This window comes from Numenius arquata, chromosome 1, assembly GCF_964106895.1.
Source record: "Numenius arquata chromosome 1, bNumArq3.hap1.1, whole genome shotgun sequence".
Classification (NCBI taxonomy): Eukaryota; Metazoa; Chordata; class Aves; order Charadriiformes; family Scolopacidae; genus Numenius; species Numenius arquata.
This window is the reverse complement of record NC_133576.1, coordinates 69,642,425-69,655,467: the sequence shown is the minus strand read 5'-3', so window position 1 is coordinate 69,655,467 and position 13,043 is coordinate 69,642,425. Positions and strand designations below refer to the sequence as shown.

Below are 13,043 nucleotides of genomic sequence, written 5' to 3'. Positions count from 1 at the left end.
GCCTCTTAAACACTGACAGACTTGGGACATTAAAAAATTTCATTTTGTTACTTTTATAATGTGAACAAAAACCTAGGAGCTGTTGATGACTTCTAATGACACTGAACCTGAATAGCCATAGAATTGCTTTAGTTGTGTTTCCAAAGTATTTTTGCCATTTTGTTGTTCTGTATGTGTTTCATTTGGAATTACGATACAGTGGGTGTTTTGCCAGTGCAGGTAATTTACCTACAATTCAGACTTCTTTTGCTATTTTAGTTGAGCTGCATTTATCTACAAAATGCTTTTGTAAATTCAAACTACAGCATATTTTCTTGATCCTTTGCTGCCCTTTTTTATCCCAAGGGAAAGCTCTTTGCTCTTAAAAAATCATGGGTTGAAGTACATAAACAGATTAGACTAGAACAAGACCCAAACCTAAGAAACTAGATGTATTCTAAGATGTTCAGAAGCGCCATGTTGAGCTTAAGAAATTGTCATCTGGTTTAAAGCTTGGCTTATGAGCTGTCTAAATTTGGAGCAAAAATCAAATAATGTAATCAAGGCTGTCTGTGGCTAAAAGGAGAATGGACTGAGTTTGTAACTTAGGCTAACGGTGTCTCTTTGGAATGACTTGTTTTTTAACAGTTGTTTAGTGGGGGGAACCATAAATAACCCAGAGAAGGAAGAGTAGGCTGAGAGTTGAGATTCCATCTCTGGTCAAAAACTTGAAAACCTTCACAGTTTGATTTGAATTTTTAATTTTCAAAATACTGCATCAACTTTCAAGTGAGATTGTTTAAATTCTAGGTTCTGCATATTTAGGAGAACATCTTGCAACAAGGGGAAAGACATTGAGAAAACAAACTACTGAGTGAGTTGACATAGTGTTAACTTTCCAAGAAGTGTGCAGCGTCAAGCCAGCTAAAATATTTAGGTTTTAACTTCTGGAGTTTCACTGAAACTACTCGGGTTTAAGAGAAAATTACAAAGAATTAATGTTTTTAGTTTTCAAGTAATTTCTTAACAAATTATTTTCATTTGAAGTATGAGGGCTATTTATTTTTCTTTGATCGTTTTGGCTTCCAGAGTGAAGTATGGAAAAGCATCACCTTCTCGTTTCAATGTAAAATAGCATATTATTCTTAAATAAAAATATGACTGTATGCTGAAATTATTGGAGACCAAATATGTTTGATATTGGCTACAGCTGCTATTAGAGGGATGTTTTATTTTTCAGAGAACAGATATTTTTGGGGTTCTTCCAACAGCTGTATAAGGCAAATAACTTACTGCCTGAATTCCTTCTTCTAATTTCTTAAATTGCTCTAGGTTTCAGCATAAGAAGAAAGGTCATTTATATTATTGTAGAAACAGAAACTTTTTTTCATGATGGTGACCACTGATCTCTGTGACTGTTTTTTCCCTTATGGTTTTAGGCTCAGTATTTTTCTTTTTACTGTAAGAGTTATGAAAAAAAGTGTTTTCATACTTTTTGACAAGAAATCATTCAATTTCTTTCAGTTTTAGAGAAACCTTTCAACAATGAAACACGAAATGGTCAAACGTGTTTTGAAAATATTGCCTATGCTATTGACTTTTTTATATATACAATGCTTACAAGTCAGCCTGTCATAGAACAGAATATCTCAGTTGAAAGGGACCTACAATGATGATCTAGTCCAACTGCCTGACCAATCTAAACCTCTCCTGGCTCAGCATCCAATGTATTCCTTAGACCTCCTTTTGTTATTAATGTACTTAATAAAGCCCTTCTTGTTGTCAGATGCAGCACTGGCTGGTTTCAACTATAATTCAGCTTTGGCCTTTCATCATACATACATATTTGAGAAAGACTGCCTTGAATTTCTGGAGAACCTTCTACAGTCGCTTGCAAGTTTTCATTCCTTCCTCCCTGTGAGGAAAGAAGTGGAATTTAAAACATAAATGGGTTTTTTGTGTAATATAGTAACGTGCTCCACAAAAAGTTCTGATTTTTTGATGAAAAGAATAGCTTTCAAATTATTGCATAGGGAGAAAATGCAGAACTTGAGGTAAGTCAAAGCTTAAATAAAAATAGATCCTTAATCTTGTAGGCTCATTCCCAAGTACTTAGGAGTCAAGCGCTCTGAAAAATCAAATTAAAATATTTATAAACTTCTGATGCCTTAAGAGATGCTTACTCTTCTAAAGTCTGGGACAGGTGGTGACTGCTATTGGTGGTACTGTAAGAGCCTAAGAAGTATTTTCTCCTTTGCAAGTGCCTTTCATTATGAGATGAAATTTGATGTTGCTGCTGTTGTGGTTTTTTGTTTGTTTTTAAGTAATAAGTATCTGAGCAGTTGATCAAGGCTTTGAAGTACTGCAAGTATGCCAAAGATATAACAGTTAGAAATTTAAATTTAATTTGCTTGGTTTCAAAGTACAGGCAGTCATAGTATAAAAGAAGTACCAAAAGGCCAAATTATGCATTAATCTCCAAATACATGAAAAGTGCTAGCTCTGGTGGTGTTAGAGATATAAATGTTTTAAATGACTTAGGTTATTGCAAAGAATGTTATTTTTACTTCATTTTATGTAAATAACTAGAAAAATACTGAAGGGTAGTTGACTTAAAATATGATTATATTTGTAATGTTAGCATTTTCTAGTTTTACTTGGCTGAAAAATCCTGTGACTGAACAAAAAAATACTAGTCATGCGTTTTTGAAGGATGGGCTTCAAGACTTTACTTATCTTTTTAGAGCAGCTTCCTTAACCTAGACATCTGTTTGAAGCAACTGTGAGAAGCTGACTGCTTTGAACCAATCAACTAGTATTTCTTAAAGGAATTAATGCTTTTGAGGCCTCAACTATCATAAATGCAATACCAGCACTGTTCACTGGGAGCCTCAGGACTGAACTGCTTTGTAATACTTCTACTGGGAAAAATTTTACAGTGCCACAGTTGGGAACCTATGTTCTTTGCTCAAAAGCTGCTATGATAAGTTATGAAAATAAAAGTTTGCTTCTACATGCATAATTTAAAATTTCTTTAGAAAGAAATTAAGTAATTACCTTCTTAATTTTGGGTGTATTGTATTATATTGTAAATTAAAAGCGTTGTAACAGCTACCTCCTCTGAAAGTGTCATCTCCTCAGTAAGGGATTTTTTATTGGTAGCACAGTTTTCATTTCTTCATGTGATAAAACCGCCTTTTCAGTTGAGCTCTATTTTTTTTTTGTGATTTTATGACAGTGTTTTAATTTGCTGAGAATTACAAGGGTTCCTGTAGTTCCCATTTTTGTATTACCTACCTGAACTAGGGAGGCAGAAGAATCTTAATCTCTGTTTACGAGCTGAGTTTCACAATAAGATATTTCTGATTTTGCATTATGGAGTTTGCTAGGTGGAGGTGGCAGGGAACTATTGCGGTTCTCCACTCTTTGGCGTATTCCAAAGTAAATTATTCCCTCTAGGCCTCTGCTGTTCCTTAGAGCACCAGAATTGTCGGAGTACTGTGAGTGATGTGCTATCTTGTAGTAAGTGTAGGAAGAGAAATAGTCTCTGCCAAGAATTTATATAAGTCGAGAGAGGAAGACCTGAATTCATCCTCCCTCAGGTGCTGAAGTCTGAACCACAGGTTCCACAGGGTTCTCGCCATTTTCCCAGGAGAAATGCAGACTCTGCCACAGACAGATTTAGCCTTTTCCAAGTAGGAAGAACAGAAGTACCAAAGTTTGTCTCTTGTCTTTCTTCATGGTACAAGATAGGAAGGGAGACCTGGTGCTCCAGGCTGCTTCTGAGCCTATCCACCACTATAGAAACCCTCAATAAAACCTTGCACGCCCTTTGGTGGCTCACCTGTTCTTCCCTGTTTAGACAGAAATTAACAGACATATATATAGGCTGCTACCTCCCATTCATTTTTGGGGAGCAAATATCACTCGCATACTTGAGTGTGGCTTCTACACTAGTACAATTCTATATTTGTTTAGCTGTTAAAATGTTTTGTAACCTTACTGTAACTAGTAGACATGGTTCCAAACAATCTTTGATTTCTTTGGGTTATCATTGGCAAGTAAGAACATCGTTCATGCCAGAAACTCCAGAAAATTTTCCTGGCTTTCTCAATACTGCTGACTAAAGCACCAAGTCCTGTTTCAAAGAGCAGTCTGGATTCAGTTGTCAGTGTGTAGTGTGCCTAGCATTGTATTGTGGGCCAGCATTTGTGTTCTGGGTTTGTTGGCACAAAAGCAATAACCATTTGGTTTTAATGAAAAAAGGAAAATAAGGCTGGCAAGGGAAATGTTTTTAAAAGGTAGTGAACTATGTTTTTATTTTTCTGTCTTCAAAACAGAGGGCATTTTAGCTAATTATGTGTTCTAAACATAATCAGAACAGTACATCCCAACTACCAAAAAGAAAATAAATGTAAATTGAAAGAAGTTGGAGGAAATGCAGCATTATTAACAAGGGAAGGTTGACTAATTCCTTTGCCTCATGTGTTACTGTAATGTAGCAACAGGAAGAGATTCAAATTGCTTGCAAAACTTCTGCTTCCCTACCATTGCAGTACTAAAAGGCTAGGAATTGATAGGTAAATAGCAAAAAAGATATGTCTATGCATGACAGCTATGTGATTGGAATATTGATTGCAAGGTTTGAAATAACTTAAGATGCTCCAGTCCGTATCTGTAGATTGGCTGAAGGAAAGCAATGATGATGAGCAGGAGATTCAAGGAAATGACCACTAAGAAGAAGGAAAGATGCAGAGACCAGAGATACTTACTTTGCTGTGTGGCAAGGGCATACGCAACATCAGCAAATGAGTTTTGGTGTTTCCCTCTCCCTTTTGGTCTCCTTTCAAAGAATACATGTCTGTATGTACATTAGCAGGATTTTGATCAAAATTTTTGTTCTTGCAGGTGGTGACAATACCATAAGTGAAAACTTGGGTTTGAAATTAGTATGTCTGAAATATTGTCAAATTCTACTCATTCTAACAATGTATTCAGAGAGGGCTCTCAAAAGGCATAACCTAGGCTATTACGCTTCTTAAAAGAAGGGGTCTGTGGGCTTCTGTTCCAAGAAAAGACTCAGAATTGCCTTGTAGTGCTGAGTAGTGGGAACTCAAAGGTTGCCCCTGTCTGTGGCTAAGATGAGGGGCATACCCCCCTCAATGCCTGCTTTGCATCAGTGTCTGGTGCAGCTTCCTCTTCCCTTGGAAAGCAGTGTAAATGCTAAGGTGCCTAACTCAGGTGGGATTGTGCTGGACTGTGCCCTTCTTGATTTGATTTCAGATGCTGCATAGCTGAGCAGTCCCTGATCCTTGTTGGATCTGTTTGTAGGTGTTTGTTTCCAAAAATAACCAGGATGATCTTTTTTTCTCTTTAGAAAAGTTGATTGCATATCAACGGGAATTTCATGCTTTGAAGGAACGTCTTCGTATAGCTGAGCATCGCACTCTGCAACGCTCTTCTGAGCTGAACGCTATCTTGGAGCAGTTCAGGCGTGCAGTAGCAGAAACAAATGGGAGTAAGAATGCAATGAATAATTTTTCAGGTACATACTGTGATTGAACTATTTTTTTATAACTCTGCACTACTAATATTTCCTGTTATTACTATAGAATAAGAAATTAATACCAGGAAAGCCAAATGAAACTGTTCAGTGGTGCAAATAAAGAATCTGTAATACATTATGTCTGGTGGGGATTTTTTTGGTTTTTCCAATTTCTATTCTTAATGATTCACCTACTCTTCATTCTTACGACTTTAGAGACTGAATACTTATTCCACAACTAGCTCCAAAAGTTTGGAACTTCTGGTTACATATTTAACATCCTGAATATGTTTTGACAATAATTTACATCACTTCTAAAGTGATGTAAATCACTTGAGGGGATTTAAAGCTTGAGGGGAAAGGTGAGCAAACAGAAGAAATGATGAACTTGAAGCAATTAAAATATCTTTAAAAGTCAACTGGAAGATCTAAAACCATAAGGGCTAAGGTATTGGTGATGATTTGTAAAATGTACAACTAATGTCTTTTTTAATAACTAGTGATTAAATGGTAAACTGGAAAAATCTTCTGTAAGTTTTTACTCATTTTGGAGGCAGATGCTCAACTTTACAGGGAGCTGTGTTTGGCAATATTTGAGAATGCCTTTGCACTACTCACCAGGTTATTGAAGTTAACTTTTAAAATCACACTATTACTGCCTTAATCACTCTGATTTTTCTAGATGGAAAATAAATAACAAATATAAACTTTCTGGTGAGAGGTCTGATTCGTTAGGTTGCAGAAATTTCATTGTATTGGCCTAATGAGGGAAAGAGTTTTGCAAGTCAAAAAACTGGATCAAGTTTTTTGAATCTCTTGTCTACTTGCATTTGTGCTTTGGCTTACTATTTTCCATAACTTTTTTTTTTTTTTTCGGGGGGGGGGTGGGGGGTGGGGTGGTTGTTATAGGTCCTCAGTGCTGATATTAATGATGAATTGCTCTGTCTGACACTAATGGCCTATCCAACCTGATCTCCACAGTTCCCTGCGTCTCCAGGAATGATGTGGATAAAGGTTACATTTAACATAGTCTGTGACTCGTCTTCCTGTTCTGTAAAGTGAACAACAGTAGAGGAAGTAAAGTAATTTTGATACTGGGTTTATGATTAAGTTATTAGCACATTTATTTCTAAAAAGAAGTTACTTTGCTTATAGACAATATAGTTATAGGGAGTTAGTCTCTTTTGATGCAGCTGATTCGCACTTTTAACATTCTACTGTGTCTGGATCCCAGCTGGCACATCCTCTTTCTTCCATGTGGAGCCATGAGGGGAAGTCAGCTGAAGTCTTAATTCCTGAGCTTTTGTGCTGAGAACTTAGTATTAGATAAATTTTTATTGTTTAATATACTTAAGTATACATACTACTATGTAGTATTTGCTGTCTTTGAAGCTGAAAGAATTCCAGATTGTTTTATGTAGTTCATTATTCATTCATACAAAGAGCTGTCATACTTTGACACAATTTTTACTCCAGCTTTTGCAAGTTGAAGCTAAAGGAAATGTTAGCAGGAGAAGTAAGATGTGCCTGTACTGGAATCTATCAAAATAAGCATCTCTACTTATGACATCTATTTACAAAGCTTTTTTAAAGATTATAAGTGATCAGGAATTTAATTTCACAAAAAAATATGTATTTAAAAAAACCCAACCAAACAAAACCCATAACAAAACCCTTCTATGTTGGTAGAAGCTCCACTCAGAATCTGAGAAGAATGACATTTATGGCTTTACTTTTCTCACTTCTTCACTATTCAGTTTTATCTTGGAAACCTTGAGTACAGTTTTTTACCTAACTTGATATTATGAAGCCCATAATTTTTCAAAGGTCCATATGCTCTCTTATTTGTCATTTGAAATAAGAGTTGTTTTCACACTTGATGTAAGAAAATCAATATGCACAGCAGGGGAATTTTAAAACTGTTATTTGCAACTTTGAGAGCCACCTGGACATCCTGAGAGGCAGTTTCTGGAAAGAGAATTATTTTAAGTACTTTAATGGACTAAATTAAACTCATGTTAGCATTTATTTTACTGCAGAAATTCTAAAAATCTCAATTGTATACTTAATGATGTTTTTTGTTTTGAATCTGTATGTGCAGTGTATTCCAATATGTATTTGTAGCTTTGAAAAGTTATTTGTGGTAGCATCACTTTGTGGTGATAAGCTCTGTAAGTGTAAGTAAAAAATAATCTGGGTAAATAAACCTCCCATTTTGATTCATTGCGGGGAAAAAGAAACAACAAAAACCAACCAAAAATCCCAAACCCTAAATAAATGGAGCATTCTTTCCTTCTGTGATTACACACTAAGTCTTATGTGATCAGGTAAGTTTTAATTACATCTGTTGCAAGGTTACTGATTGGAAAATAATCTCGGCCATCGTTAATTTAAAAAATTAAAATGAGAAAAGTCATCTTTTATAGACAAGATATAATGCCTCAGTGAAATGCAATGTTTGTTCTGTTTTTCAGTTAGGAATGATCTTGGAATTTTGTACTGTTTGCCACTGCATAAAACTTCATATTATTTGTTTTCTGCATTACTGATTTCATGTATGTTTGCAGATGAGACACTGAAATTGTTAAAGGAGCTAACAAGTAGAAAATCTCTTCAAGTGCCAAATATCTATTACCATTTGCCTCATTTATTGAAAAATGAAGGAAGCCTTCAACCTTCTGTGCAGGTTGGCCTTGGAAGGACAGGAGGTATGCTGATATGATGTTTATTTTATATCTGTAGGACTTTCTAGTTTTAGTAATATAATTTACTGCATTACTTGGTAGATCAAGGACATCTCATTCAACTTGCGTGATATTAATATCTCTTAGAATTCGCACTGAACCCAAGATGCAAGGAGTTTGGCTTCAGATTTTCTCTTTTCTACGTAATCTCAATCATACCCCATGCCATGTTAAGGTACACATTAAGAAGGGTTTAGTTTGGATTAATTTTTTTGTAACTAAATAGAAGGGAGCAAAGCTCAAGCGTTACAGATTCTGAACTGCTAATGGACATATCCCTTTGGCTTTTCAGATTTGTGGGGCAACCAGGCATGGATATAATTATTTTAGAATTGATGTTTCTGGTTTTTTGAACAATATATTTCAATGTATAACTTAGAGTTGGGAGAACTAAGATAATCAGATATTATTACATCGATAAAATGTGGACATTTGTTGAAGGGGGGGAAAAAATCGGTATTATGCTGCAATAGTGTTGACTCCCCCTTTTTTTTTTTTTAATCCTCACAAATTCTGAGCTTCGGTCATTAGGATATCTCTCTGGAATCTCACTCTTGGAGCTCTAGAAAATAAATAGTATAGTACCTCAAAGCATGCGTGTGTGTCTCTAAGCTCGAAGGCCCCACCAGTGCATCCTTGTTTCTCTGTCTGCCATCTGACTTGAATGGCTTCTGTTAATGTCTCCACTAGGCCTCTAATTTTTTTCTTTTCTCCCCTTCCTTGCTTGTCAAAGAAGCATTAGTTACTCCTGGCCTGTAGTTGTTTTAGTTACTTCAGTAAGGTCGATTGCTCCTTCTTTTAACAGACGGCATGCCTGTGTGACAAATACATGGACTCAAGCCATAGTGTTATTTTTCTGACTATAAACACCATTTATTTCGATGTTGTTATTCAGGAAGGAAAAGGATCGTATTCCTTTATTGTTTTAAGTAAAGCCTATATTATATCCCACTGGGAATATATGACAAAAGTTTGAAATTACAAAATAGGAATTGGAATCCAGTTTATTTAGTTAAAAGAGGGAGGAAATTCCGAGTTAAAATTATTTTTCCCATCTTCCCCTTTTCTGGTCACTGTGCTTTTTTTGAGTGTTTGTTTTAGAAATTCAGAGCTTCTTAATGTGTAGTTGCTAGGCAAAACAGGCTCTATAAGGAAGGATAAACAACATTTTTAATAGCTGTTTGATTTTATATATTTATGATGTGGTTAATCATTTCACACAGATGGCTCAGAATGCTGGTACTGACTTCATGAAGTCTGCTTTATCCTTTTACTGTGTTCCTGCTGCTATCTGCTGTGTTCCTACTAGGTAGCCAGCCCTGGGTACAGAGTGGGGTGCAGAAGAAAGACTGTGGGAAAGTTAAAGGACACAGGAGTCAAATGGCCAGCTGAAAGATGATGTTAATAGCATTGTAGCTGGGGCCAGATTACCCCCAAATTAAAAGCATTTGAGGTGCTTTTAGCAGGGATAAGAGATTTCGGTGCGGAATTTCCAAGCAATCCTGATGACCTGGACCTGTTTTTCTAGAAGAACCCAACGAGGAAAGTAATAGTGTGTTTTTCAGCAGTGTGATTTTAGAATATGATTTCTGAGAAGTCAAGTACTTGAGTTGTGAAGAATGGTTATGCCAATTTGAAAATAAAACCAAGTTAGGGAGTTTAATCACGCTGTAAGTCTTGGTACATCTTATCTGATTAATACCATGTCTGTTGATTATTACCTATGGAATAGCCTGACATGTCTAGGATTACTTTTTTTTGTTTGCTGTATTTGCTGTGAGTATTGGTGGTGATTATGTTAATCATGCTCCTGATGATGGGTGGTATATTTTTAAACTATTCTTAGTTACTGTTATCTCCATCTTTTAACTCTTTGCATTTCTTAAGCAGTGCTTTATTACGAAATAAGATTTTTGGTTTCTATCTTGTGTATGAAATCACTGAAAGTACATTTCTGATTTGTTTGATTTCAGTTTCCATTGTAATGGGAATACCTACAGTGAAAAGAAAAGTCAAGTCTTACCTTACAGAAACTCTCCACTCCCTTATTGATAAGCTGTCCCCTGAAGAAAAACTGGATTGTGTTATGGTTGTCTTTATAGGAGAGGTAATCACTTAAATATTTTTATACAATTTCTAAACTGCCTTTAATTACAAGTACCACTCCTTTCAGTAATTGATGAGGATCTACTTTTTCTTCAAGATATAGACAGGTGACTGTCGTCTTCTATGAAAAGGAGACAGTGTCAGTCTTGTGTTTCTGAGAGAAACTGTCCTGACAAGAACTATTTTCTATTTATCAAGAGAATAGAAAACACTGATTCAGTGGACTGGTTATTTTGCAAATTTTTTGATGCTTATATCTAGTGACAGAGATTTGCTAATTACTTTATTTCTTCAACATCAAAATAACAGCTAAGGTACTCTGGTGTTGTAGGGAAGATTCTTCTCATTCTCTTCATGCTACTGCTTAGTCCTTCCTCATTTGAGTGCTGCAGTTTGAAATGTTAGGCACAGATTGTTACTGATTTTAAGAAGCCCATACCTTCTCCAGGGATTAATTCAGTGTTCAGTTGGACAGTTTGATTGGTTTGTCTCTGATTTAGTGGAAATCGCATTTAGGAAAATGATATAATGCTTTCAGAATTAATTCTGTTAGTTGCTGGGAATGGCATATACTCATTTCGGTCTGTATGTTTTTTTCAAGTCTGACTTGGAGAGTGGGAAATGTGTGTGTATATATATATGTTCGACGTTCACCAATCTAACCATGTAGTGCTCTACTGAAACAGTGCTTTATGAATTCCACAGATGAAAATTTGAATCCTCTAGTTATAACTGTGAAAATGGTTTTAATCCTGTGAGCCAGTGTCCATTCAGGGATGAAATCAGTGGAAAATCAGATAGGCATTTTCATACTTCTAGTTCTATTATCAGCACATGTTAAAGCTTTCCTTGAAAAGTTTGTAAACTTTTTACCTGTACTTGAGAACTGATACTTATGATTTTCTGATATAAATTGCTCTTAAAACATCCATTGGTTGAGAATATCAAGAGAACAGAATTCATTCTGAAATACTGGAATGCCAGAATTTTCTTCACTGTATTACTTGGAGTAATTTTATTGCCTTTTAGTGTGGCTTCTTTTCAAGATTTAAAACTGAAGTTTGATTTTGTTTTGCTTAAAGAGGTCTGAGCTATGAAGACCGTGTATTATTATTGGATTCTCTCTTCTGAAAAACTTTGAATAGGAGTGAAGAGAATCTGCACTGTCCCTAACTGCACGAGTTTCTCTTGTTGCCTTAGACAAGCCATATTGCTATACTTGAGTTTTCCACAGCTAAATAACTTCCTTTGAGGTAGTGTGAGATACTCTTTCATCTTGTGAATGAGACTGAAAAAGTGACGGTGAAAAAACTGAACATTTTAACATGGGAGCTCTTGTTTCTATGCCTGAGGAGCATGGTGTGGTTTGCTCGGGGGTGGGATACTGTTACTCTCTGTATCTTACCTCTGTATCTATCTCTTTGAGGGCAGCTCTATGTGCTTATATATCTGCTATGGGCACTGCAAGCCATGAATGTCTGGGAAATTTTGAAGAACCTAAGCTTACATTTTTGTCCTGTTATAGCCGTTCCTTATATTTGCATTTCTTTTTCCTTACTCCATCCAAATTTCATGTCTTCCCCCTATGTGGTGCATGGTTGTTTGCGGTGTTTTTTCTGAGACATGTTGTATATTTCAGCTTCATTCTGCAAGATGGAAAGATGAAGATGCTTATTAAGCATTTTCTGTGGCTATTTGAAAGAAGGGCTACTCCCTTGGTGGACTTCTGTTTCTCCTTAAACAAAAGGAGGGGCTTTAGCTTTCAAAATAGTTTTGCCTGTGGGGTTTCCTAGCCTAAAATGTGTTGGACTGCTGTTATCATTAACATGTGTGCATTAATGAAGGCTTATTTAAAAATACATTAGAACTTTGACCAACTATGCTTGTATAAAAAATGATGGGAAAGTGTTTCTGGAAAAAAAATAATTACCTCCACTCAACTTCTGTGCAGTTTAAGTACAGCAAGAAATGGGCATCCAGTGAGGTTAGGTAATTTTGCTAATAAGCTTAAAATTATTATCTGTGCTTTGTCTATAGCTTGTACCAACACAAAAAAAAAAGTGCAAGACTTTACAAAAACACTTTTTTGAGAGAGTTATAAGAAAAATGGTATTTTAAAAGGATTTTAGTATTTTCTTGTTGACTTTACTTGAGAAATCAAGTTGACAGTTTGAACCAAGAAACATTGCTGGGAGCCGAAGTCATGGACTGTAATGTCTTTTTGCTAAGCACCCTAAAAAACTTTTAATCCTGCCTTTTTTTTTTTTTTTAGCAGTTCAATTTATTCCTTTCCTGTAAAGTTGAGTTTTTTTACTGGAAAACAAGTTGAAAACTAAGCCTAATGGCCGCCTTCAAACAACACAAACAGGTGTAAATAGATGAGTTAGTAAGTACAGATGCATTATGGTTGTTAAACAGAGATCTGCATATTTATTTACTGTATGGATATTTCTCAGGAATGTAATTATACACAGTAAACTTCCATACTGGAAGTTCAAGGAATTCTAAAATATCTCAGCTGATGTGATATCTAATCATCATTTTAAATGATTACTAGAATTGCTTGACAGTAAACTGTGCAATTTTCCCACTAACTGACACATGTCTGTATTCTCCAATTTGTTAAAATAACTTTATTGCAGAATAATTTGCAGGTATTCATTAGGATG

General features: G+C 35.6%; 1 protein-coding gene across 1 annotated transcript in view; it reads left to right on the top strand.

Moving 5' to 3' along the window:
- MGAT4A (alpha-1,3-mannosyl-glycoprotein 4-beta-N-acetylglucosaminyltransferase A) overlaps positions 1 to 13,043 on the top strand; it is a 78,523-nt gene that overhangs the window by 23,218 nt on the left and 42,262 nt on the right. The window contains exons 3-5 of the mRNA XM_074169021.1: positions 5,357 to 5,524; positions 8,092 to 8,232; positions 10,242 to 10,375. Coding sequence (XP_074025122.1) covers positions 5,357 to 5,524; positions 8,092 to 8,232; positions 10,242 to 10,375 — 443 coding nt within the window. The remainder of the gene's footprint in view (positions 1 to 5,356; positions 5,525 to 8,091; positions 8,233 to 10,241; positions 10,376 to 13,043) is intronic.